The 26232-nt window shown below is 42.3% G+C and overlaps 1 protein-coding gene across 3 annotated transcripts; it reads left to right on the top strand.

Moving 5' to 3' along the window:
- The first annotated feature begins 3644 nt into the window (after nt 1-3644).
- NFYB (nuclear transcription factor Y subunit beta) lies at nt 3645-19399 on the top strand. 3 transcript variants are annotated; one of them, XM_082280433.1, is made up of 7 exons: nt 3645-3830; nt 11786-11879; nt 12363-12493; nt 14285-14482; nt 16217-16298; nt 18668-18747; nt 18960-19399. In XM_082280433.1, the coding sequence occupies exons 2-7, from the start codon at nt 11786-11788 to the stop codon at nt 18990-18992; spliced, it is 618 nt and encodes a 205-aa protein (XP_082136559.1). In that variant the 5' UTR covers nt 3645-3830; the 3' UTR covers nt 18993-19399. The 3 variants fall into 3 exon arrangements, with proteins under 3 accessions (XP_082136559.1, XP_082136560.1, XP_082136558.1); XM_082280434.1 differs by having other exon boundaries at nt 3645-3858; XM_082280432.1 differs by lacking the exon at nt 3645-3830 and adding an exon at nt 4782-4853.
- The last annotated feature ends 6833 nt before the right edge of the window (nt 19400-26232 follow it).

Raw genomic sequence — 26232 nt, 5'->3', positions numbered from 1 at the left:
TCCCAGTATCTAAGCCATTCACAGGTCAGCTCAAGATAGGAAAATAATATTGCTACTGATTCAGCAGATGGGGAATTGAGGCACAATATGATTAAAATTCAGACTTTCATAGGGATTTATGCACCTCTCCATTGAAACCTGGTGGCTTGGATTTACAGCAATTTGCCCAAGGTCATACAAGAAGCATGCAGCAGGCCTGGGAATTGTATCCAAGCTTGCACCTTGCTCTTTGGACCATACTTCCTAAATGGGATGTAGTAATTTCAGAATTGCACCTGCCCAGCCCCCTCTTTGGCTGGATACCAGTCTGCTGTGAGTAAACACATCCTTTGGTCCTCATGGCATGAGCATCAAAGCTGGCTACTCTTCTAGCTCTGCCTCTCAGGGGAGCTGTCACAGTGCAGACCCTGTATATGTCTCTCCTTCAGGGGTGTGGGATCTCACAGCACAAGGGCCACCTGAGCACCCAGTTCCTTCTGTATGTAGCAGAAATGTTAGCATTAAAGGGGGAATACTATCTAAAAGGAAGGCACACTTAGTTAGCTAAAGAATTTTTCAACACAGCAGCAAGCTACTGATCCTTAGGAAAAGAAAATGTCTTGAACTTCATTGGATTCCATCTGGTCTCATCCCACTCTGACTTGGTCAATTACCTGTAGATAATTTCTTCTGGGTTTCCACATTCCATCTTTTTCAGATAGCATTGCTTAGCTCTGTAGCAGCTTCAAGTATCTTTTATTTAGGTTGTCTAATACAAATAAGAACACTCTGATCTACAAAAACAAGCAGAGAAGATAATGAACATTAGAAAGATCACTATTAACAATGAATATCAGTTCCTGAAGCACCATGGAGCTCACAGTTTGATGAGAGACCTATTTCCAGTCTGCTACACTAAGAATCTCACAGTTTTGAGAACTTTGGAGAATGTTAGATGAACAACTCGCCCACCCTACATCCAGTTCTCTTTCTAGAAAAATTGGAATTTCTTATTTCAAACATATATTTTTCCAAATGAGAGAGTCCACAGCACAAGTAAGTCACATTCTGGAACAAACTTATATATCTGTCCTGATTTAAAGAAGCATACTTGCTTACCTTAGCTAACACCTACTAAATAGAACAGAAGATATCTGAAGATTTTGATTTCCTCGCTGCAAATTTCAGGCACAAAGTGACAATCTCAGGAAATAGATCACGGCCTCACAAAATACGGAGTTTGAGAATATACTTAGCATAGGAACAAAATAACAAACCAAGTGAAGACTGAGTGACAAGTGTGTGACAGAAATTGTCACTAACAGAGGAACACAAAATAAAATGTATGTAAATGGGAATGCTGGCTTGGATTCCCTGGCTCCAGCTGGCTGACAAGTTTAACCAATGAGTGCTGTTCTGTCACCAGCAACAGTGAACGCTTGTTCCCACTATGCTGTCCCAAAGAAAAGTGCTGAGTAGAAGTGGATAAGGAATTTTTCCATCAACACAACATTGATAAATACCAATAAAAACACCACAGGAGAAACAATATTTTCATTTCAAGTTTGAAAAAAATGCAGTAGAAAGATTTGAGAGCTGTGTTTTCAAGGAGATTCAAAATACTGACTAATGGCTCAAAAAAGGGCACTGTCTGCTTTGTGCTCTGAAAAACCTGCACACTGGTCAGCGTTCATCTTTCTACTCACTTGTGAAATTCAGGGTTGGCATGACAAAATCCACCCAAAGATCTTAAGAGTGCACAGCAAGATTAATAATGTATTGTCATGGTATTACACTTAGTGAACACAAGCTATAAAATAGATAAAGGAGAAAATGCATCCCCTAAGGTCCCAAACTTAGTGAATATTCTTGCATTAGTTAACATCTTCTGGGCATTTAAAAAAAAATTTACTAATTACTGCTCATAGTACCCATGAGACAGGATTAAGCTGTATATAGTATTTGCAGTAAAAACCCATGGCCATGCAAAATTCTTCTCGCTTGATGTTTCAGTTTAAACTTAAAACATTCCAAATACATGGACATTTTGAGTGAATCTAAATCTTTATGACATATCAAAACACACGAAACTACTGTTGTTATGTGAAACCATGTGGAAATGTGTAATGTTTATTGAGTTCGGGTGTGTGCAAATCCCAATACCAGAAGAGAGCAAGGAGAGGAGTGTACTGTATTTATCAGATATTAACCAGAAGAGGATGCTAGCAGGAGCTATTGTTTAATGTGAGTTTTATACTAGTTTAGTTAAAATACTCAAGATTCTCAAATAGTGAAGAATTACTACAGGTTATTAAGAATTGCACAAAACAAAAATATTCTTATTACCTTCATTGTGGAGATTGCACAAACGTATTGGTGGCAGATGTCTGGAATGTGTTTGGCTGCCTTCACCTAGAAAAAAAATCCCTCTTTCTAGTTCTAGTGATTGGAGGGACTGGTGGATTATGAAGTGTTTCATGTAAATGCTTCATAGGAGAGGTTTATAAATCTCAGTGGAGAAGTCAGTCCAACTAATATCTTCACTCAGCAGCCCGTATTTCTTCAGAACAAAACCTAAAAGTGGAAGAAAAATGTTCTCTTTAAGCCCTGTATCACCAGGGGGGAATGATCCTTCCTAGTTTGCAGTGAAATTTTACTTTTTTAGAGGGAAGGGGTAACACAGATTCACAGATCCCCTCACCCAAGGTTCTGTTCCACCAAATGGTTAGTTGGACCTGGGTTCCATGAGCCATCCTCCTCCTTCATCAAATTCCTCCTCTTCATCAGCCTCTTCTTTCTCAGGCTGCGCAAAATGTAGGAAGTCACTGGGGGATGGAACCTGTTCTCCTCTCAGCTGGTGAATCTTGATGCAGGTGTAGGACAGGTTGGAATAGAGCTGAGGAACCTTCATAATAATGGTGCCTGCCTTGCTGACAACAGGCACCGGCTGCTGAGGTGACAGGGGGTGAGGCCAGGGACAAGGCCCGTGGGACGTAGCTGGCCACTCTCCCCCGGCGCCACCTCCCAAGGCAACAAGGACGACTGGGGGACTGGAGCATCTCTCTTATGAGAAAAGGCTGGAGGAGTTGGGCCTGTCCAGCCTCGAGAAGAGATGACTGAGAGGGGACCTCGTCAATGTCTATCAGTATCTGGAGGGACGGTGTCAGAGGATGAAGCCAGGCTTTTTTTTGGTGGTAACAAGCAATAGGACAAGAGACAACGGGGAGAAACTGATGCACAGGAAGTTCCACCTGAACATGAGGAAGAACTTCTTTACTGTGCAGTGAGCACACACTGGAACAGGTTGCCCAAAGAGAGTGTGGAGTCTCCCTCACTGGAGGTATTCCAGAACCGCCTGGATGCAATCCTGCGCCTTGTGCTCTTCTTGAGCAGGGAGGTCGGACCAGCTGACACATTGTGGTCCCTTCCAGCCTGACCCATTTGTGATTCCGCGAGACCGAGGCCCCAGGGAAGAGCTGCCCCTGGTGAGAGGCCCCGCTACACAACCCCCAGCAGCAGCAGCAGCAGCAGCAGCCCTGCGGGACCGAGCCCTGTGGCGGGGACAGCCCCGGAGGCCGCCCCGGGAGCCGCTCTGCCCCGGCCCCGCGCGGGGGGGGCGGGCCCGGCGCCCCCCGGCCCGGCCGCTCCATAAAGGAGGCGGGCAGGGCCGGCCCGGCGGGAGGGCGCGCGCTGAGGGAAGAGCCGGCGCGAGTGGCGGGGAGGCGGCGCGGAGGGAGGGCAGCCCGGCTGCGGGAAGCGGGGCTCCGCGCTGGGACTGGTTCCTTCGCAGCCATTTTCCGTCCAACCAAACAGCCGATTTGCGGAGGGAGCCAACCAGGGCCGCACTGGAGGTTTGTGCCTGGCTCCGGCCAATGATTGGTAACCGGTTCCACTGCAGGCTCGAATGAAATGTCCGTCTCCCTCCCCGGGCCCCGGCGCTGCCGCCGCGCCGCCGCCGCGGGCACCAGGAAGTGCGGGGCTGCCGCCCCGGGCCCCGCACCGGCCGCGCGTCGCTTTGTGCGGCCGGAGCCGCGGGGGCCTCGCGGCCGGGGAGCCGAGCGGGGTGGGCGGGCCGGGAGGGGAGCGGAGCGGGCGGGCAGGGAGGGAGGCGGCGGCGAGGGGGGTGTCGGCAGGGGCGGCTGCCCCCGCCGGTGTCCCGCTCTCTCCGCGGGGCCCTCCCCGCTCCGGCTCCATTTTGCGGCCTAGGCAGGGGTGGGGGCAGCAGGCGGGGCTGCCCCGCGGCCGGCCGGCACCCCGCACCGCCCGCTGAGAGGCGGCGGGCACTCGCGGCTCTCACGGCCTCCCGCCATCCCTCCGTCTCCGCGCCGGCCGCGCTCGCTGTGCCGCGGCTCCCGGCGGGCGGGGGGCGGCTTTGTGGCGGCCGCGCCGGGTGGAGGGGGCTCCGCGCTCTTTTGTGTCCGCCCTGCCGAGCCCCCTCCCCTCGCCGCGGGAGCGAGGGGCCGAGACCCCCACCACGCCCACGGCCCCGGGCCGGGAGCCGGGCAGCGGGGCCAGAGCGGCCCGGTCCCCCCCGCGCCGTTGTCGGGACCGAAATTTCCTGGAAGGTTTGGCGGTATTTTGCAGGGATAAGGAGCGTAGGGCGAGGCCCCGGGATGTGGTGCCAGTACCCGGCTGGCCGTGCGGGCGGGAATGCGAGGCCTTGGTGGGCTGTACGGGGGCCCGGCAGAGGCGCCCGGCCGGCCACGGGCAGGTGCGGCCACCGCGGAAATCACAGCCAAGGTGACCAACAATAAAGTTGCTGATTAACTGAGGACTCGTCGTCTTGTTCCATTTGTAAACAAGGGGTCACGATAGACGAGTTACCTCTCGAACAGATGGGAGCTGCGTGCCAGGAAGGTTCGGAGGCTGTTGGTGTAAGTAGGAAGATCCCCCCCCATGCCCCTGCGCTAGCTGTGTTTGCATCATTGAAGGGCATGGAATCGAGAAATGGGATCGATCGGCTCGCAGTGGCACAGATGCAGTTGGGTGGCATCAGCACTTGTCCTGTGGCACACATGGCAGATGGCAGAGAGACGGAACCATGCCATTACCGATGTCCGCACAACTCTTCTGCGCGTGGCAGGTGTTCTTGGGCAGACCTGTGTGTGCTAGCCACTGTTCAACCTTCAGAAATTGTGTAGTTGGTGATCCTGAAGAGTACTGTCTAGGTTATTCACAGACAATACTATTGGAAAAACAAAAAAAATTAATGTATTCTAGTAATGTCTCTGCAGCTACGGTATATATTCTGCAATACAGCAGCAGTAGCAAATCAACTTTTAGCTTTACCAGTTTCTTTGAGGCTTAACCAAAAAGATTTTGTTCTGAAAAGAACTGTAATGGAAAAGCTACTTAGTTTGCTTGGCTTGCTAGGGATGGCAAAACTATTGATAACAATGATCCGACCATTTCTAGGCAGTGAGGAGCACAGAAATCTGGATTTTAGCCCATGCATGGACTCTGTTATGTGTAGTAACCATTCCTTGGCATCTTAATAGATGGCAGTTATTGACAATTAAAAGAAAAAAATTTGCAGCTTTCTCAAAAAAAGCTCTGGCAAAATGGTAGCAAAAAGGAAAATGGTAGGCGCCACTTTGGGCAGTGTTCAGAGTCTGGCTTTAACTGGCTTGCAGGAATGGAGAAATGGTGTCTATATATAATCATTAGCACAGTGTTCCTAAACAATAAGCTAGCAGTTGCTTTTTTTTTTCCCTGTTTATATGGTCTGTGGCATGACAGTTACAGTCTAAAGACAGGATCCATCTGTAATTCTCTAGGACACCCAAAATGGCTCAATCTGAATCATTAAGAGGCCTGTGTGAGTTGCTTTTGCTCTCTGCATTGAGCGGGTGGTAATACATAGTCTTGGCTGCTGGCATTTACAGCTATGGCGTTATATTAAAAGAAGTTAGGAGCACTGGCTATTACTCTTTAGACTTAAGTATTTGACAGTTACAGCAGTTCAAAGCTTAACTCTTATTTGTGGTAATAATTACATGAAGGGAGGCAACGTTCAGAAATTGAAAGAAAAAGAATGTTTAAGATAATGTCAAGATATGAAACATTAAAAACTGAAACTTTGAAAGTGGGACCTTGTTTTGCCAACATTTAAAAAGGGTTTGCAAGGTTCTTCCTTTAGTGCTTTCAAATGCAAATCTCTAATGTAGCTCCACGGGTTTTTTTGCTTAGAAAGAAACTTGATTGTTAGTACTGAGTTGTGCAACAGTGTTTTAAAGAAACATAGTATTTGGAAATTGATGTTTTAGTGGCAGGATGCTTGTAAAAAGTGCAAAACATGACTATATATATGCATACTAAACAATATGGGTAAATAACATTTGTAAAATAAAAGCAAGTGTCAGCAAATTCAACAGTTTGGGCTGAAAATATTGGTCTGGTGTGTGAACTAGCTTTGTAAAACTCTTACTTGTTACTACCTCAACAAAGGAAAAATAACCAAATTAAAAATGTTATCAAACTTCTAAAAGAAAAAGATAGGATTTATGGATTGCTGCTTTAATAAACATATAAGCTTCATAGAAAAGTATCAAAAACTTATTATTGAAAGGTAATAGGGGGATTTCAGTCAGGTTGCTGAAGGAAGGAAGTGCTGGTGCAGTGTGTTCAGCACTGCTGCCTTCTTCCAGCTTCTCTCTTCTACTGCCAAAAAAGAGAATGCATGGAAACTTGGTTTCTCCTGCTTGCCCTGTATCACTGATCCACTCCTACTTGATGTGAAAATACACATGGTTTTGGTCCACCCATAGACATTGGAACTAACTGTGCTTGTGGATGTTAGCCAGCCTGGAAAGGAGCCACCAGCTGCTCTAGCACAGCTGGATCCGTGTGGAGGGGGCTTGTGGTCAGTGGCACTGGGGCTTGTAAGGTAACACATAAAGCTGATAGACTGTTACATGGAGGGGGAAGGTGGAAAGGTAGCAAGGTGGCAATGCCCTGTTTGGATTTCATAAGGGAAAGTTTCCTCCCCACGGGCCAGGGGAAAGATCCTGGTACAGCCCAGATACTAACGAGCCTTGGTGACACTGTCTGGTCCTCTCAGCATCAGTCTGCTTTTCCCAGTGTTACTCTGCTGTGGGGGAAAACGCTGAAAACGAGAGATTAGAGAAGCCTGAGATGGAGAGAGAATGCAGCATCTGGTTTTGTTCTAGCTGTGTGCTAAGGGGTTTAGCTTTACATTTTTGTGTTATCTGCTGGAACAGTGTCCTGTGAATGCATTCACCAGCTGGTGTTTCTTGCTGCAGGTGAGAATTCGGTAGGAAATTAGGATCCCCAGAAATCACTGAAAAATAAAAGGAAATTAAAGTTGTATTTTCAATTGGGAAATCTTTCTGTTTAACAGGAGAGGGTGCAGAAAGCGCAAATAAAACTTTGTGTCTCTGCTGTTACGTAAAGCTTCACATCTCTTGTGATAAGGTGTGACAAAATGGATCCACAATGACTGATGGGTTACTACCTACAGCTTTAGTTATTGTTTCTGTCCTGCTTCTGTGGCAGAGACACCTGCATGGAATGTGTACCAAGTGCTTCAGTTCATTGCATATCATTTTTTACTGTCCCTCTTGTAGAGTAGCAATTCCGGGAGACAGGGTGAATAAATAACCACATGAAGTACTTAAATCACAAGAGGCCTTTGGTTTCCCTTTAAGAGGGCAGTTTGCAAATCATTGCCAGATAACTTCCCACTCTGAAAACAAAAATCTGGTTTCTTCGATTTTTTTTTTCCTTTGTTTTTCCTTTTATACTGATTCAAGCTTTAGTCTCTTCTTCTTAGTGCTAGTGGGTCTGGGCTTGTATTCTCCTTTAGTTATCACTTAGCTGAGCCACTGTTCCTGTCTGTACTCTTAAGAGAGCTCATAAGATTAAACAGGATGCAAGATTTACTTTGAGATCCTGACATTTTATTAGTTTAGTATAGACATATTATAGGAACAGTCTGAGTTGTGGGCAGCTGACAGGAGCAAATTTTTTTAAGCATCCTCCACAATATTTATACCAGATGTCAGTGTAAACCTCTATGTTCATTCACTTGCATCTTATCACAGAACTTTCTTTGATGCCCTTGAAATGTTTCTCTTTTAACATATTTCTTTGGTTAATTTCCATGCATCAAGTAATTTGTATATCCCTAGTAATATTCTTTTTTATTAGAGGTGGAAAAAACAGAAAACCACTAACAGAAAACATTGTGCTGCTGCTCTGTATTCAGATTTTTCCTTTACAGTGTAGCGCTGAATGTTTGTGTCCTGTAGTTGTTTACTCTCCCTGGTTGTTGATAAAATCAGATAGTGGCATGGTCATTTCAGGGACTGACATGTCACTTCTGATATGCTTAGCTCTCAGTCTTGATTCAGTCCATGTCTATGCATAGAGGAACTTCAGTGCCTTCCTAGCATTGGAGGCTGAGGATAATGTGCAACCTGCAGTAGCTGCTTCTTGCACTTGTGCACAGTACCTGCTGCTGGAGGACCGAGGTGTTGGAAGCCCTCCCTCGTGCAATTTGGCAGCCACACAGAGGTAGGAGATGTCTTGTATTAAAAGGCATTGCAATGTTTGCATGCTGAAACTGCCATGCAAATGTGATGTATAATCTGCAAATGGCTGCTTCTCTTTAAAGCAAGTCGTAACAACTCGGGGGTTTAAAGCAAAATCTGAGAGTTCTTGCCCGTCTGAACCTTTTAGGATGAGATCTCCCAGGATTTTGCCTGCTCTAGCATCTACTTCCATCTAAAGTAGTAGGTCTTCCTAGTAAATGGGCCAGCATAAGAACTGTTGTCCTTTTTAGTCTCCCAGTGACTGCAGTTAGTGTAGGCAAGGTGTTGTTTCTATGCTACATTGAGCTGCTGCCATTCCAGAACAACTTCAGGGACACAAAATTTAGTTAGTGTCATGGCTTTGGAGGAGTTTTATTGGTTCTTTGGGGGTTTTGTTTGTTTAAAGGAGGGGGATCAGTTAGCAAATTAGTATTGAGAACAGTGTTTTCTCATTTTCTGAGCACTGTTGTACATATTACAGCACTTGTGCTGAGCTTGACAATCAGATAATGTGGTGATTGACTGGAGTTTTGAACATCTGAAATGAAAACTGTAGTGTGTGACCGTGTAACTGTTTGTTATGAGATGACTGGGATAGCAGTGGCCACGTTTTCCTGCAAGGTCATGTTTGTCATCCATCAGGCTCAAAGAAATACTAGTAGGGTGACTGGATGGTATATTAATTACAGTTGCTATATTCAGATGCCTGGCTCTAGATTTGAATTGAATGACAAATCTGGCTGAAGTTCTTCCACCAACTTACTTGGGTTGAAGTGGTGTGCTGAGATCCACTCCCTTCCTCACCAGGAGACCAGCCGAGCTGTGGAGGAGGCTCATGGGGCAGCTGGGCCTTCAAGATGTGGCTGGAGAAAACCCTGAGTGCTCTGCTCTGAGCTTGGAGCTGACCCTGCTTTTAGCAGGGCTTGGAGTAGAGACCTCCCACAGCCACTTCCAACATGGATTATCCTGTGGTCCTGGATCAGGACCTGGTATGCTGAGCGTTATGCAGAAGGGTGTTAGAGCTGTCCCTAATCTCCTGTGCCAAGGTTGTCCTGGCAGCTAAAAATCTTTCTTCAAGTAATACCGACAGAAGTCATTTCAGTTGATGTTAAGCCGTCAGTGTCTGTTTTCTTTATCTGAGTCAGATCTGCCTTTTGTTGCTGCAAGCCTTTTCCTGTCAATTTTGCTAATCGCTATTTTAGATTCACAGTGTTGATAAACATCCACACAAACTCCCAGTAATGGTGAAATAATACATCCTGTAAGTAGATCTGGAAAAGTGCACACAGAAAAGAATAGAAGCAAAGGTATTACCTTGAGGATGCATTAGTCTAATATGACCAAAACTGTCTGTAGATGCAACAGAGGTTTGAAAGAGATTCAAGCAGGAATTGTCTTTTGAAGGCAAGCTGGGCTAATCGAAGCAAGATGATTTCTTAAATAGTGTTGCTGGATCTTGGCAATAAAGATTCAGGTGGAGTAGCCTGTAGGAGAGGTGAGCAGAAACAAGTTAGTTATCACATCATGGCAGAAATTTGAAGAATATTGCAACCCTGGAGGAAGGAAATAATTTAGAAGAAATGTTTCATAGAAGATTGAAAAAAAGAGAGGGAAAGAAAGATCAAGGTATTTAAAATAGTACTGAGGCTGAGTAAAGATTGCGAGATCCTGAATTAAATTCTAGTAGGGATCAGAGAGCCGAAACTGAGAACAAGACTACCAGAAAATCCTAACTTAATTTTGGAGGTACATTTTGAGATTTACCAGAGTACATTTTTAATTGTTTCAAAGTGCAGAAGGAAGAGAGGCATAATTCTCTTAATGATGTGTGATGTCAGTTTTGGTGATCATGGTGTGCAGGATTGTGATATCCTTGCGTTGTCATTACAGTAAGCTGAGTAAGCAAACTGCAGACCCTTTGGGAGATGGAAAAGCAAAGTTAAATCTCCCAACAAAGGGCCTGCAAAATGTGGACAAAATGAATATATGTCAAGGTTGGCACATGGAAGGCTAATGCCTAAAATACTGCCCTTCCTGTGGGTAGATCTGCTGTGTAAGAAGTGAAGCTGGTTTACAAAAGCCCATCAAAAGGAACCTGAAGTTCTTTATAAAAGCGTGTGTAATATTCTGTACAATGAAGAAGAGGTGGAAGGGTCTTTTTCTCTTGAGCAGCTCCTAAGGCTCCACCCAGCTGTTGTTGCAATGTGAGCAGTGCTTGCATTATTTGTGCATCTATGGCCAAGGGTAACACTGGACGTTGCCTGAAGGTTTCAAAGTGAAACTCAGCCCTGTGGTCACAAGCAAAGTGCAGATTAGTGAGAAGTTAAATGCTCATATTTCTGGGTAGGTATAAAAATAGCACAACATTGCTTCTGTCTCCCTCCCTCCTTCCTTCCCTCCCTCTTCAGGCTAATGGTTGTGGAAAAAAAGTGAGCTCCGTGGTTTCACTGGCAACAACCACGTGATCCTTCAAAGACACCAAGGTACCCACACAGTGGGTGTGGGGTCAGTGAGTGAATTCAGCTGGGCTCTGCCTCCCCAGGAGCTTTGTGTGTAGTAAGAAGGAGGGACGTACAGGCTCTTTTGGCTTCCCTTTTTCTCCTGGCATTCCCTTTTTCTCCTGTGACCCCATATCCAAAGCCTCAAGAAGTCTTCTTGTTGGCCACATCAGAACACTGGGAGAAGAGCACTTAAGGATGCCCAGAGAGTGAGGCAGGGCAGGATCAGGGAAAGCTAAAACATGACTCAGAAGGCACATAGGAGTTACTGGTGTCTCAGGGAGGATGAGGATGCAGAGCTGGTCCCGAGGCCTGGCTAGAAGTTTGTCAGTGGGCTTGACAAACTGACATGGAGGGTAAAGATGAGTGAAGGATGCACTCTCTATAGTAATTAATAGGTAAAGAATTCAGTGAACAGCTGGTGTAGGTTTTGAGGGTTGTTCAGAGACACCTTGCATGTTCTGGTCAGACTCTCACGGGAAAAACACAAGATTGCTATCTGTGTGCTACATGAACTAGATGATTCTGTGCATGGCCTCTGCCTCTAACTGAGGTTTTTGGGAAGCCTCACAAAACAGCTGAACTATTCACCTGTCGATAAAACTCAGGAATGACAGTGGAGATACTGTTCTCCAATAACAAAATATGCTTTGTATAAATTGATCTCATAGTTTGATTAATGGGCTGGGTTTCAGTAATAGCTGCACTTAGTGATGTAACAATCACACCTGAAAGGTTTCCTTCTTCTCATTGTAGATGGATGGTGACAGCTCCACAACAGATGCTTCTCAGTTAGGAATTGCTGGAGATTACATTGGTGGCAGTCACTATGTGATACAGCCTCATGATGGTAAGAAATGAGAGAGTAAATACTATTATTTCTCTGTGTATGTATAGAGACATTTTCTTCCAGGTCTTGTATAGTTATCTGCTACCTTCTCTCAGGCTAAGAATTTGCAATTGTTTTCATAATGCCTCACTGTATAAAGAATTTTTTCTTCAGTCTGAAGGGGGGAGGTTGGATTTTTAGATGTTGGCACTGAGACCTTGAGGGAATGACAAAAAAAATTTATGTTCTGGGAAACAGTTTGTATTTTGACATGACATTAAGAATGCTTGGTGATCAGCAGCCATGTACACTTCTGTGCATAATGTGATAAAATGCTATCTTTATAAAGGTATTGTGATGTTGCATCTATTTTTAAAATGCTTTCTATGATGCTAACACACTGTGCTTTCAAAGGTCTTCATCCTTCAGTGTGAGATTTTAAACTGAATTACTGCCTGCTGTCTATCACATATCATTTTTGTTAACTTTTCTTCATTTCATTAGACACAGAAGACAGCATGAATGATCATGAAGATACAAATGGCTCAAAAGAGAGTTTTAGAGAACAAGATATATATCTTCCAATTGCAAATGTGGCAAGGATAATGAAAAATGCCATACCCCAAACAGGAAAGGTAATACCCTTGTCTGTTAAAGAAAGTGTTAATGAGTTTTATTCTGTCCTCTCAGTGAACTTGAGCTGGTAGAATAACATATTTTTCCAAATGATGCTGCTTTATTGGAGAAAAGTGTTATAAAAGGAAAGGGAAAAAAACCCCAGGAGCAGGATGTGATTGAGATCAAGTCCATTTTTCTTAGATTTCTGAAAGCTTTTAGTAACTGCTGTAATTAGAGCATCCAGAACTGTTCTTCATAGGGCTTTCAAGAGCTTCCTTTTTCTAAGATGTGTTCTCTGAAATTGTCATAAAGGATTAGACTTTGTGACAATCACTAAGAATATTTTCTATGCAATTCTCTTGAGAGATTTAGTTTGCTTTCATTGAGGTGCATAAAATTTGGAATAAGTGAATCATTTTGGATGAAATAGAAATCCAGTGCTCATTGTGAAGGAAAGAGAATGGTTAGCCTTCCATCACCCAAATACTCACATACACAAATGTGACCTAAGGAGTCTGCTGTGTACCGTGGAGCAGATAAGGCCAGATACTTGAAAGCCTTATTTATTTCTTACTTCTAAGAATAGACTTTTTAATCCATTCTGCTGAGCTGGTGATTGTATAAGTGTTTCATCATTCTACCTGTTTATCTTAAACCTTTGCAGGGCTCCTATGACTTGCTGTTTCTCTATTGTGTTCCAGTACAATTCCAGCCACAGTAACATTTCCTATAGCTAAAACTGATCCTTTTTTTTGAGATCCCTCTAAATAGAAGCAAACCATAATTTACCTGCATCTGCTTGTATTTTTATAGTGTTCAGGGCTTTCTGGAGATCTGGGTGTTACATTTATAACTTTGCTGTGAAAAGCTCTACCCTAGTCCATATTGTCATAAATTTTTAGTGATCAAGATGAGATTTTTCTCAAGAATTTAGCATATGGGATGTAGAGCTATCTTGAAAAATCAGGATGGTTTTTTGTGAAAAACTGCAAAGGAAGCTGCTGGCTGATGACTTCTTCTGAAAATCTCACCCTACGTGTCTGAAAATATCAGAGGAACTAGTGAAGATGCTGCACACTGTCACTGCTTCATTTTTTTAGGTTCTTCCTATGTGCAGAATAAGAATCTTAATTTTTGTAATATTTTTGTTGATTCCTGTCAGCTTCCCAAGTAATCATGAGTAATGCTTGCTGTAATTTTAAGTCAAGTAAATTACTTTTGTCCAGCTGTAATCAAATTTACTTATTTCATTCTTGCCAGGGGCATATGTTTCTTCATTTGAATTCTCACTTGGAAAATTTATACCAGAATACTAAAGCATTAGAAAGGCTTGCTGCTAGGCATATATTCTGATCCTTGAATGTGGGCAGGATAAAAATACTTGTTATTGCTGAATTTGTGGGAATGTACTGCAGTGGGGTTGGAACTACTGGGTCTCTTAAAAAGAAGAGGAAGTGGGCTGTGACATTGTAATGAGCAGGTTTGAAGAGCCATGGGTAAGTGAAGCAAGAAGTACTGAGATGCATCTGTGTGTAAAAGCTTGTACAGAACTTAGGTCTTCAGGAGATCCTGGCAGTTGGCTGTGCTGCTTGAAATAATAAAACGTGGGTAAAATCATGTTGCAGCTACTCTTATGTAGAGCAGTGAGGACAGCCAGTGGTTCCCGGTACAGGTGTTGCCTAAATGGGTATTATCATTGGGTTTTGGGATGTTTCCTTTATTATTTGGTGTGTTCTTTAGGGGTTTTGTGGTGAGTTTTTAAAAATCTTGTCTTAATTAATGATTTTATGATACTTTTTCCTTACTAGATTGCTAAGGACGCAAAGGAATGTGTACAAGAGTGTGTAAGTGAATTCATCAGCTTTATAACATCAGAAGCAAGTGAGAGGTGTCACCAAGAGAAAAGAAAGACCATCAATGGAGAGGATATTCTCTTTGCCATGTCTACCTTGGGGTTTGATAGCTATGTTGAACCTCTGAAGTTATACCTCCAAAAATTCAGAGAGGTTGGTATATATGGGCATTTCCTCATTTATTTAACCTGGTTGTGTTTATCCTTAGCTCTCTGTTGTTGTAATTGTAAAATGGGTAACTTGCACAGTCTCTCACAGCTCTTGGTCTGGGAATAATGTAATGTTTAAAAGCATTCCAGAGGATGTCAAGAGAAAAAGGAGGAAGTAAGCATTTTGATTAGACTTGCTGATTCAGAGTAGTTAAAGCTTTCAACTGAATAAATTCTCTAATATATTGGTGATAGTAAATTGATCTGTTCTTTAAAGGTGCCTATAAAGAATGTTTAATTCAATCTTTGGATTCAGTCAATATGTACTGACTGCATCCTCTGAGGAACTGGCCTAATGCCTATTGTTTGTCTGGACTTCAGATCTGCAAAAGAAAAAACCTGTTTTTCTCATGTTGGAATAATGATTCACATGGAAAAGTATTTGCTTCAATGGGGGGTTTTAAATTTTTTTTTTTAGCCTGTCCCTCAGTTTGCATTCAATACATAGTACAAGCTAGGTATGTCATCCAAACAGTTTAATTTATTCCTTCTCTAGCAGAAAGGGACTTTTTTCCTTTCAGCAATTTAGACCTTTTCAAAAAGGAAGTTCTTTCCGCTTGGGTTTTTTGTTCTGGGCTGCCTCCCCCTGTCTAAATTGGCAGTGCAGTAGAGAAGGATGCTCTCCAGAGTTTCTTTGTTTTGTAAACCTAAGATTTTTTTTGGTCAGACTCACTAATGATATTTGTTCTGCTGACAGCACTTAAAGCTCCCCCTTCCCAGAAGGTCATTTGCTTGATAACTGAGTAACAGGAGGTGTAATATAAAGTTGGAATAGTGGTGTCTTGTTCAAGTTCTGTGTAGCAGTTGCACATGCTGTGATAGTGCTGTATGTGCTTTTATTAAAGAGGCAAGTGTTGCCTAACTATTGCCAGTACTACTGAATAAGTCTGAAGTGGGTCTGTGCTACTTTCATTCTTAATTGACCATTTTTGCAGATTGTAGATGCTGTGGTAGCAGAGTAGTTGGATTGGGTTTTAATTGCATGGATGGATTGAATAGCTTTGCTCATCAGTTTTAAATCTCCATTCCAGCAAGGGTGTCTTCAGAGTGAAATACTTCTGGTTTGTAACTGAGTATTTTGTCTGCAGCAAGCAATTGCAGAGAATCTTTTTTTATGCCCGTATCATTTTCCTAGATGTTCTTATGTAATAGCATAGAGCATCAAACTTCATACTTGTAAAACTGCATGCAGATGACTGGGGGCCTTGGCTTTCTGTGCTGATATCCTTCCTGGCTGTAGTTCTTGATGTGGGGGAAGAAATTCCACATCTTGGTTTTAAATGTCAGCTCTTAGTTGTGTGGTGATGGTGCTTGTGTGTGGTTGGTAAGCAAATGTTGCACATTCTTGGTAGTTATGATTCAGTCATTTCTTGTAAATGCTCTTAACTGCTCCTTCTTACCACAGATTTTTGACTTTCTGCAGGAGGTGAAAAGCCTTTCTTAGAGCCACACAGTCCTAATTTGCCAAGTTTTTGTTTCAGGAGTATGGCTAAGATGAAGAACACTCATGTAATGTGCACATTCTCGAATCCCATAGAGTTTTACGGGTCTTGGATTTCAAGCTCCAGCTGTTGCACTGTGACTCTTCTGCAAGTTTCAAACCTTGGCTAGAGCTCCTGGGGCTATGAAAAAATCTCAATCTTTTATTTTTGCTTTTTTTGTGCTCTCTTTTTTTTAGGCAATGAAAGGAGAAAAGGGAATTGGGGGAGCAGTTACAACTGCAGACGGTCTAAGTGAGGAGCTCACAGAAGAAGCATTTAGTAAGTAATACTTTTTAATTAATTATGTTATTACTACAGCTTTCATAGAAACAGAACTTCCTTCAGCATCAGCATTCTTACTTGAGGAATATATCCTGTACTAGTCATAGCTAATGTCAAATGTGGAAAATTTATAAATGCATATATTAGTGCTAGTATTTTTCTCTACACTTAAACACAGGCTGTAATGAAAGGTGCAAATCTTTTTTTTCTTTTTCCCCAGTAGCTACATATTTAGGCTCCATTCATTTTACTTGCAAGACTGTTGGGGGGAAAAAAGTAAAATGAACTCCTTTTGATGACTTGAGCTCATCTTTGGGAAATGAGGCAGAGAAGAAAATCATCTTTGTCTAATTCTAAAACACTTAATATTTCTTACATTCAAAAGAATGCACAGATTGGCAGCTAAAAGGTGTAGGGCAAGGAGTATCATGTGCATTCAGTGTAATTTTTTTTCCTTTTACTGTGGATTAAAGCCTGGCAGTTTTGGGGGATTTGCACTGGTTTTGTTGGTGCTGGATTTTTGCACGTAGCCTCCACGTTGGCTTTTAAATGTTACGGGCTGGTAATGTTGAAGCTGATACAAGAGCAATTAGGAAGCACAGCTCCAGTCCTATCTACTGACAAGATTTAGTTTTCCAAGTATCTGATAAATACTCTGTTTAAAATCACTGGTAAACTACTGAACTAGCAAAAATTTAAAGCCTGAGGATTAAAATGACTTATTCAGGATTGGAAATACACTTTGCTCACAGTTTGATGACTTTGGCTACATAAAACAGTGCAGACTCTTTGGGTCTCTTCTAGCCTGGAAGATGAGCTTATAAAACTGGCTGGAAATTAAGAATCTAAATCTAAATATTGCACGGGTCCCCTGCAATATTTAGGTTCTTAATTTCCACACCTAGGAGCCTCAGAGTGCTCTATGAAATAAACCTTAAGTTGCTGTGACTTGAAAAGAGCAACTTTAGAAATATCCTGGCAGGACTAAGGATGCAAAGGAGATGTTGCAGTAGTCGAAGAAAGTAAAAAAAAAAAAAATTATGTTAAATAACTGACCATGTCAAGTGCTGCAGGTATCTGTCTCCACAGGGGCAGCTATGGATCTGTCCAAAATGATGGTCTCACTGCAGCAGTAGCAGTGATAGCTGTGCTTCTGTGGCATAACCCTCAGCTCTTTGTGTTGGCCTCATGCCAGGGCTGGGTCAGGGACTCTCCATTAAGCTGTGTTGGATGTGGAACATGCACATTGAAGGACAGTAAATTTTGGACTTGCCAGAGCCACTCTCACTAGGATCTTGATGCATCTCTTAGCCTGCAACTGAAGCAATTTAAAATTTGTACAGTGGAGGAAGGAGGAAAAAAAAAAGAAGACATAAACTCCAACCAACCAAAAATCTAATTACAAAACCCTTAAGCATCAGCTTTCAAATGAAAACTGTTAGGATTGTGCTGTGTTTTCAGAATTTTGTATTGGTTATACATCTTGTTTATACTTAGTAACTGAAAGAACAAAGCCCCATTGTTTGTGTCCTAGGGAAAAAGTTGTGCTACAGTGACTTAAACTGCAATTTAAGTATTTTGCTTCCAAACAGCAGTTGTAAGGCACCTACTCTGAATGTCAAAGCTCAACATACATGTTATTGTAAAGGTTTACCTTGGAGCATCACTCCTTTTGTTTGCTCTCAGTATCTCAAAAGTACTTTTTACTTTTATTGGCCACCTCTTTCCTCTGTGAAATCAGAACTCTTGTGTGTGCCCTGAAGGACATGCTGAAGTCAACCAGTGCAATGTCAGGTTCTGGCAGTGCCTTTTATTTTTTGTCATTGCCTGTTCCTGTTCCTCTCTTCTGCCTTCCATGGGGCTTCCATATTATGGAGTTCCTGATGGATCTCAATTTGTAAAGCAAAAGAGTGCAATGATTTCATTGAGTACCTCCCACATGGCTATGCTCAAGTGCTAACATTATGTTTAAACAAAGCCAGCTGAATTCTCCAGATTTCTTGGGATGCTGAGGACTGGAGATGGCCTTTTCAGTGGTGAGGGTAGCAAGCTCCACTCCATTTGCCTGTGTACAGGTGTGGACATTCTGCTTCAGGCACATCCAGGGGAAGAACGAGGTGCAGTCTTACCCTCAGAGCAAAATTAAGTTGAATTTTATGTGTTTCTTGTGAATGGGAATAAACTTGTTCACTTGTAACACTTGGTAACAAGTGTGTCTGTACCAGTGTAGGATGGTAACTCAGGAGATTAATGGCTCTGTAGTCCTGGAGTGGACCACAATCATTTAATGGTGACAGACACATCAAACAAGGCTCTGTATATCAAGTAGCTCCTGCCTAACTTTTTTAAAATGCTCTTTCTTTCAGCTAACCAGTTGCCAGCAGGCTTAATAACCACAGATGGCCAACAGCAGAATGTTATGGTCTACACAACATCATATCAACAGGTAGTGTATCCTGTCCCTACTCTCCGTTCTGCTCAAATCCAAACACTACTTCAGCTGCTCTGCTCTGAAGGATGAGAATCAGTTTTATTTAGTGCTTTGCTGGTGGCTGTCGTGCCACTCCAACACTGAGAATTCATGGCTGCTTGCTGTGAACTGCTCTGCAGTTTCAGAAAAGGTGCATTGGAATGTAAGCTTGCATTTTCTTCCTCTAGATCTCTGGTGTTCAACAAATTCAGTTCTCATGATTTTGAAGAAAACTTTCCATCTGGGAACGTGAGACGGAAAACCTGTGCAACTCTAACGAAGAGACAGTTTTAATGACTGGTGAAGAGATTTATCTCTTTGTATATTAAATAGCTGTAATGTAGCTACCAGAAGCTTGACTAATTGAGGTGTGAGTTCTGACTCAAATCTTTTTCATGATGATTTTAAAGAAATAATTGGATTTTAAAGGTATTAAAGTATTTTTGTTTTGTACAAGAGTTTGTTGCTCTGTATAACTCCTGTATGCATTGTATATTGCAATTTATTACTGTCAGAGATTTGTAGACAGTTTCTTATTTTCATATTGAATCATGTTACTTTTGTAATTCAGGTAAACAGCTGGGTTAATTCATGTTTACCCTTTGAATAAAATTGTAAGGGTAAAGTTCATTTTTGAATGCAAGTTGCCTTTATTATAAAGATTGAGTTAGTCTTGGTTATGTAACTTGTCTTGCATGACAACCTCAACTAACTTTACATGTCAGCTTATTTATTGAAATTTTGAAAGGGACTTTTTCCTCATGAAACTAGCAGCTCAAAAGAATTGCTACAATTGTTTTTTCTAATGTAACTTCTGAATTAAAGGTTAATCAAAACCAATGAATGCTCTACTACATTTAGGGGTTTAGAGCTTATCAACAGTGTTGATGAAAGCACTGACTGTGCGATGCAGGTTTTCTTCTTGTTTCTTTTTTTTTTTTCAGTTGCATTAACTCTCCTTAGACTTACTTTGATACTTTTAAGGTAGTCTTTCTGCTATTGAAATAACTCTTCCTTTTTATGTATGGCTTTTAGAATCCCAAACATAGAAATCCAAGGGTAGGGGGGCGGATTTTATAGTCCTTGTGGTAAAAGATCTCATTTTAACTTTTTACTGAGATGTTTTAACGTTTCTTGTGAGCCTGTGGGAACTCAAAAGTGGTAGTGACTTTCTGTGTCCAGGCTGCGTGTTGTGTTGAGTGCATGAGTGGCTGAGAGCTGAGCAAGTGATACAAATCTGAAATGGAAGACAGACTTTAGGTTTGCTGTCTCTTTCCTGGTTTTTGCAATAAACTCTACCTAGGTAATGTAGTTCTGTATATTTAGTGAGCTGTTCTTGGTAACATTGCTGTTTCTTTAATAATGGGTGGGTAATTCTGTTGCCATGTCTTAGACTGTTAGGGTAGGAGTGGGGGTTTTAGTAATATCTTACTCAGACTGAATTCTGGGACCTTTGGTATTTTTACTGTTTGCAGTGCACTGAAATGTAATATATTAATTATCTTTCCACATACCTGTTATTAATTTAAGCAAACCACACCTTGAAACTGTTGCCATATGATTTCTTGCTGGTTTTGTCTCTTCTTACCAGAAAAAAAGAAAGAAAAGTAACAGTTCAATATTGGTAATTAGCTTAACCTAAGATATCCTGGAGGCCTGAAATAGGCAATTCTTTAGCTAAACAAGAACTTTCTGTATGTGCAGACTTGAGCAGTGTTTCTTACCAGTCAGCATCCTGCTGGCAGAGCCTCTGGAGGCGATCCAGTGTATTCTGGGGCCGTCTGCACGGATGTTCTGGGGTTTGTGGCTGCCTGTCATTCTTCAGCAGCTACGACTGAACAAATGGAGTTTTTCATTAAACGTAAAACTGAATAACACAATCCCTACATGAGCCCCTTCTGTTTGTATTCTGTTTATTTCAGGCCAGCATAGCCTGTTCTTGATGTTCCCAGATTTGCAATGAAACAAAGCTGCGAGACCAGCTAAGGAGAAGCTAGGAAAGATTTGGCATTTTGATGTCTAGAAAGAGGCCTGATGTGATCCCACACACTTGCTTGAAACAAGCAATATTTTTCAGTGCCCTCTCTGCTGTGAGTTTAGGTTAAAGTGTTTTAAGTTTGTGGTTTATACACTATCACGTGAACAATGAAGCTGATACTTTGTTTTTCTTTTTTCTTTCTTCTCCTCTCACCCTCTGAGGGCCAGGGACAAAACTGCAACTAACTTGCTCGTTCTCTTCCTGAAACTACCGACGTAATAGTACAACACTTTGTTCCATGTCTCTCTGAAACCATTCTCCCAATAAAAGTTTGCAGGGTACTGTAGCCATGGTACAACAAATAAAACAACTGTGGTCTGAAGAAATACTTGCCTAATTTATATTAGCAGCAGCACAACTACTGTATTCTTTATTTTTGTTTAACAAATCTGTGTTCTCATTTTGCTCTTTTTAAGTATTCAAAGTTTACAAGTAGCTGAGACTCAAACCAAGAATGACCATTCCTGATACAATCTCATCTGTTTCTACAAAACTGCTGTCTTTGGTCCTCTGAATGTTTTGTGTGAACTAAGATACACCCAAACTGATCTTAAGCTTGAGACAGCTGTGGCAGCCTATGCTAAGACTTGGAGAAAGGCTGCTTGAAATAGCAGTGACCTTCAAAGATCCTTTTCCAAGAAAAGTGACCTTTTTTAGGTGCCTTTTCATGACACAAGCAAGTTTACCACAATTTTTTTTAAAAATGCATTTTTGTGTAACTTGATCTGATATTTCTTTATAGAGTGCTTTTGGTGTCTTTAAAAGCACAGAAATGCTGTTATCTCTAGTCAAAGTGCAGTTATGAGAAGAGCTAATTTAGATGGTGTTCTTCTACATCCCATTTTCATTACAGGCATAATGGGAGATGAGGCTCTGCCTTTACCAGTCTTGTTGATGTACACATGCATTGTTAACTATTTTATTTATTCCTCCCACCTGATCTCTACTGAATGCTAAAATACGTGGCTGGATGGTGTAGCCAGAACCTCTGGCATGAGGTGGTACATCCTAAATACCTACTGACCCATTTTTAGCCTGTAGCTAAAAATCAGCCTGAATTATGTGGGCTGTTCTTTAAAGAGCTGTCTTCCTTGTACTCTGGCTCACTGTGCATGCTGTAGGATGATCCCTATTGCAGACCTTGAGGATGATGCTCATTAACATGTTGTAAGCATGGATAGGTGATTTCTCTCTTGCCTTTGGCAAGAGAGGAAGCATATGGGCAACTGCACACACACAGAGGAGATTGCTCAGTGCAAAGCAAGGAACAGAGCCAAGGGCTAGTGTTTTCCCCAGCACCTTGCTGTCATGATAAGAGTTGGCAGCAGCCTTGCTTACAGCTATAATATTCCTCATTTTGCAGAGCTCTGTCTGAATGTGATTAATGTTCCAGTTAAGTCACAGACTCGCTGCCTCAGTTATATTTACAGCAGTAAGACAACTTGCTTTTAAGTCACTGGATTACCAAATACTGCAGGCTTGACTTTTTTGGGGGTTTGATTTGTACCAAGTAGAAGAAAGGAAGTTTTTCACTGAAACTTGAAGTGCATTTTCTTGTATCTGTAAATGAAAAAAAACCTCCAAACCTGGATGTAGATTCTAAGGCGAGTAACACTATAAGGAAACGATATTTTATATAGGGCCCAAGCCATCCTATAGGCAGGAGTTTGATAATGTGAACTCTAATGGTTACTCTTATTGTTCCCTGTCAGACTGTTTTGGTGAAAAGAGCAGTAGTGGGAGGGTGCCTTTTGGATGTGGTACACTGTAAGACATGTAGCTAGTTGAAAATACCAACCAATTCCTCCTCTTTGAAAATCAGATATGCTGTTCTGGCAAAATAATTCACGTTTTCACCCTTTCAAAGGTGAAGAATACACTTAAGCAACCGAATAGTGATCCATTTACCCATTGATCTGTGAAATTGGCATGGTAATGCACAGCACTGTCACCTCTGACCCTCAGGATGTAGAAGTTTAATGGAAGCTCCCTGGAAACTGCCAGTTCAGCTTGTGGTGACATCCAAGGCCCCATGCTCTTGGGGCGGGAGGGCAGTTTGCTATGCACAATAGTCTCCAAATTGGTGCCAGCTGCACTGAGTTTATTAAATCCAAGTCTCCAAGGGTGGCTGTGGAGGCAGGGTGACGCAGTGCACAGCAGCTCTGAGGGAGTCAGCTACCCTGCTTTAAGAAATCTTCCAGGCAAATTTCCAGGGTCATTTCCTGGAATATTTTACTGCAGTGCACTGGGCCAGAGGACCCATTTATCAGAGCAATAGCACCTGATTTGCTTTTGTGTGAAAGAAAACTATTGAGGGTTTAAATCTTCTGGGCAGAGGAGCATCCTTGGGGCTGCTAATTTAATGTGGGTGTGCCTCATACTTACCCAGCCTGTACAGCAACATGAACAGCAAATAAAATCACCTCCAACAGCACAACCAAAACTCAGTTCAGGTGCAAGGGCCGTGTCACTTGAAATACAGCTGCAGCTAAAACATTTGCAACAGCACATTAGGAGCAGTATATACTATTTTCACTTCTCTCTGCACCCTGTGGGAAGACAATCAGTCGACCACAGCAGAGCACATGCCTCATCACTGTCATGAGCAGCGTGGCACAGATAAAGGATGCTGGGATGCACAGGTTTGTTCTGCACTGTCCCTCTCCTCCTTGGCCCCAGCCAGGAAATTCAAACCCACCAGACACCTGAGCTCCCTGTGTAGTGTAACATCCTGGGAAAAGCAGCCTGGTGAACAGGGAGATGGCAGGAGCCAGCTGACAGGAAAAGCTAAGCACTGAGGGAAAAGGGACAGGATCTGAAATCTCACCTCCAGCCAGCTGGAGAGCATTTCTGCTGCAAGGAAACAGGCTCCATCACTGCAGGGTGAGAACATGGGAGACTGCAAAGTCTGGGGAGTGCTGCAGCAGAGGACAAGTCTGCTCTCACTCTATCCAAAACCACAAGCAACAGCCACGTTTTACAAGGAAAGCAGCTGAAACTCATCCAAAATGTCTCTGGAGTAGATGCAGTGGGATCAAGTTCTGTACACACCAGAAAAAGAAATATTGACAATAACTGGCCATTTTGTGTTGTCTGCGTTGACAGCTCCCATATTGCTTCAGATGGCTGCAATGTAAGTAGCTGAAACCTCAAGCTGTTAGATTGGTATTTCAGGTCTTCTTTTTCAAGACAGTCATTTCAGAGACTCCAAACACTTTTCTTCTGGAGCAGGCAGCATTTAAAGTCAACATAGGAAAGTCTCTTCCCTACTCAGGCAAAGTACAGTGAAGGAATAATTAGAAAACTGCTACTAAAAAGAAAAATTTGGGGTATTTGTTAATACTGCTCAAAGTTACAAGACACTGCTTCTATCTAATAGCTTTTTGTTAAAAGAGAATTACCAGCACTGCATGCATGAGTGATGGTTACTCTAAAAGGCAGTTAAGAATCCCTGGCAATAAACATTTAAATGAGTGAATGGAAACAAAACAAACCCAGGATGCAAACAAAACCAATGTTTTGGACCTTCTAAAATGGCATATGCCCAGTGTGCCTTTTTTAAGAATCACTTTGAAATAACTGTATATTGATAACTTCCATGTGTGGATAACAGTATTTTATAATTTCAACAGATACAGAAATAACTCTGAACACTAAAACACACTGAAATGCTTCGTCTCTTTTTCTCTTTGAAGATACCACATCCAAGCCTAAGTTTTCATTTTTAGGAGCTGCTGTACCAGCTCAGCAATTATGTCAGATATTAAAAGCAGATGCTTGTGAGAGGCAAGAATCCCCTCAAAAAAAAAAAAACAAAAAAACCCCCACCAAAACAAAACTATGACAGCACACTATGCCCAGCCCCAATCTGGGAGATATTTTTGTTGTTCCTGTCAGGACTGTAAGTCCAACAAATACCATTAAGTACTTCAGGCTTTTGAAGGATGTAGGGAACAGACCAAGTTGTAATTTACCACATTTATAATGCCAGGTTTTCAGCACCTAGCATGAGGCACATAAGGATGGAGTAAGACAAAGGGGCCCAGTAGCTCACATAGAGCTCTTGGGCCTTCCTGCCATCCTAACCCCTCTTCCAGGGGCTCCAGGTGCAAGACAGCAATTCTCTGGCTGAGCCCCACCACCATTCATTCATGCTGGGATCCAGCTGGGTGCAGCAGGTGCAAGATTCTATGGACCAAGAGGATTTATTTTAGCTCATCTTCCTGATACTTCCAGCTAACTACTGGAAATTATAATAAAAGGGATCTCCACTTCCAGATCAGTGGCAAACACCCCAAAATGAAGATCTCACTACTTTTAGCAGGAGGAGGAACACACTCATTGCTCAAACAATGCCAGCAGTCAGTGCTCCACCCCTGTCCTGGGAATCTGGAAATGCTTCAGTGTCAGAACTGGAAGCCACAGAATAAAAGCCCTGATGTTTAGCTCACTAGAAATATAAAGATACCCTAGGGACCAGCTAATGCAATAAAGAAAAAATAAATAAATCTGAGTTGTTTTTAAGATAAATTCATACAGCAAATTCAAATTTGCCTTCAAGAGAAAATAACTCCTACTCTGAAAATCTTATTAACAGAAAGAAAACAGCACGAGGGGATTCTCCACTGATGTTTTAGGTTTTCCCATTTGTTTTCCACTAATACAAGAATCACAAGAAACAGGACAACAACCACTACTATAATAGCTGGGAACACAAGGAAGGAATCAATCTGAAGCAGACAGCTTTTAGCAGTTTCTCATGTGATGTCTCTTAAGGAGGTCTAGAAACAATCCAGCAGACCTTACAGTTCACTTGCTCCTCTCTGCTCCAGCAACACCTGCTGCTTATTCCCACAAGAGTTCCCCATAGCTGCCATAAAAAGTTAGCAACTTGCCCCAAGATGGTGTCATTTTGAGCAGAGCTGGACATGAACACAATTCAAATCCTTGGCAGGAGCCTTCTGAGCACACTATGTGCTCACACATCTTTTTAAAAAACTGCAACAAAGCAACACCAAACTCTTTGTCACTCACTCTCAACAACAGCAACATGACCCCTGTATAGACAGGGGAAATAATGTCAAAATTTCAGTTCAGAGGCCACAGCCTGCAAGGCACAAAGGCATGGAAGGGGGCAGAGTAATGGTGAGTGCACACCAACTGCAGAAGATGGGGCATGGGTATTGGAGAACCCCAACTAAGGAAAAAGCTCATGAGGTAACCAAGAATTAACTTAGGAGACAATATTTATGAAAGAGTAATAGTATTATGACAGTGCTTATCACTAAAACCTCTTCCCCAACTCAACAAATTTACTCACTCTTTTCTTTGCATCAGAAATTCCAAGTTTGTACACGTACACCTCTTGAAAAAACAGACACACTTCAGTATTTACAATGCATTTGATAGGACAACCACTTTAT

This window comes from Coloeus monedula, assembly GCF_965178545.1.
Source record: "Coloeus monedula genome assembly, chromosome: 4".
Lineage (NCBI taxonomy): Eukaryota > Metazoa > Chordata > Aves > Passeriformes > Corvidae > Coloeus > Coloeus monedula.
This window is presented reverse-complemented; position numbering and strand designations above follow the sequence as displayed.

Coding starts and splice junctions, on each gene's coding strand:
- NFYB (XM_082280432.1), top strand. CDS start 4,815: ATGGGAGCTGCGTGCCAGGAAGGTTCGGAGGCTGTTGGT. Junction 11,880..12,362: donor TGTGATACAGCCTCATGATG/GTAAGAAATGAG, acceptor TCATTTCATTAG/ACACAGAAGACAGCATGAAT. Junction 14,483..16,216: donor ACCTCCAAAAATTCAGAGAG/GTTGGTATATAT, acceptor TCTTTTTTTTAG/GCAATGAAAGGAGAAAAGGG.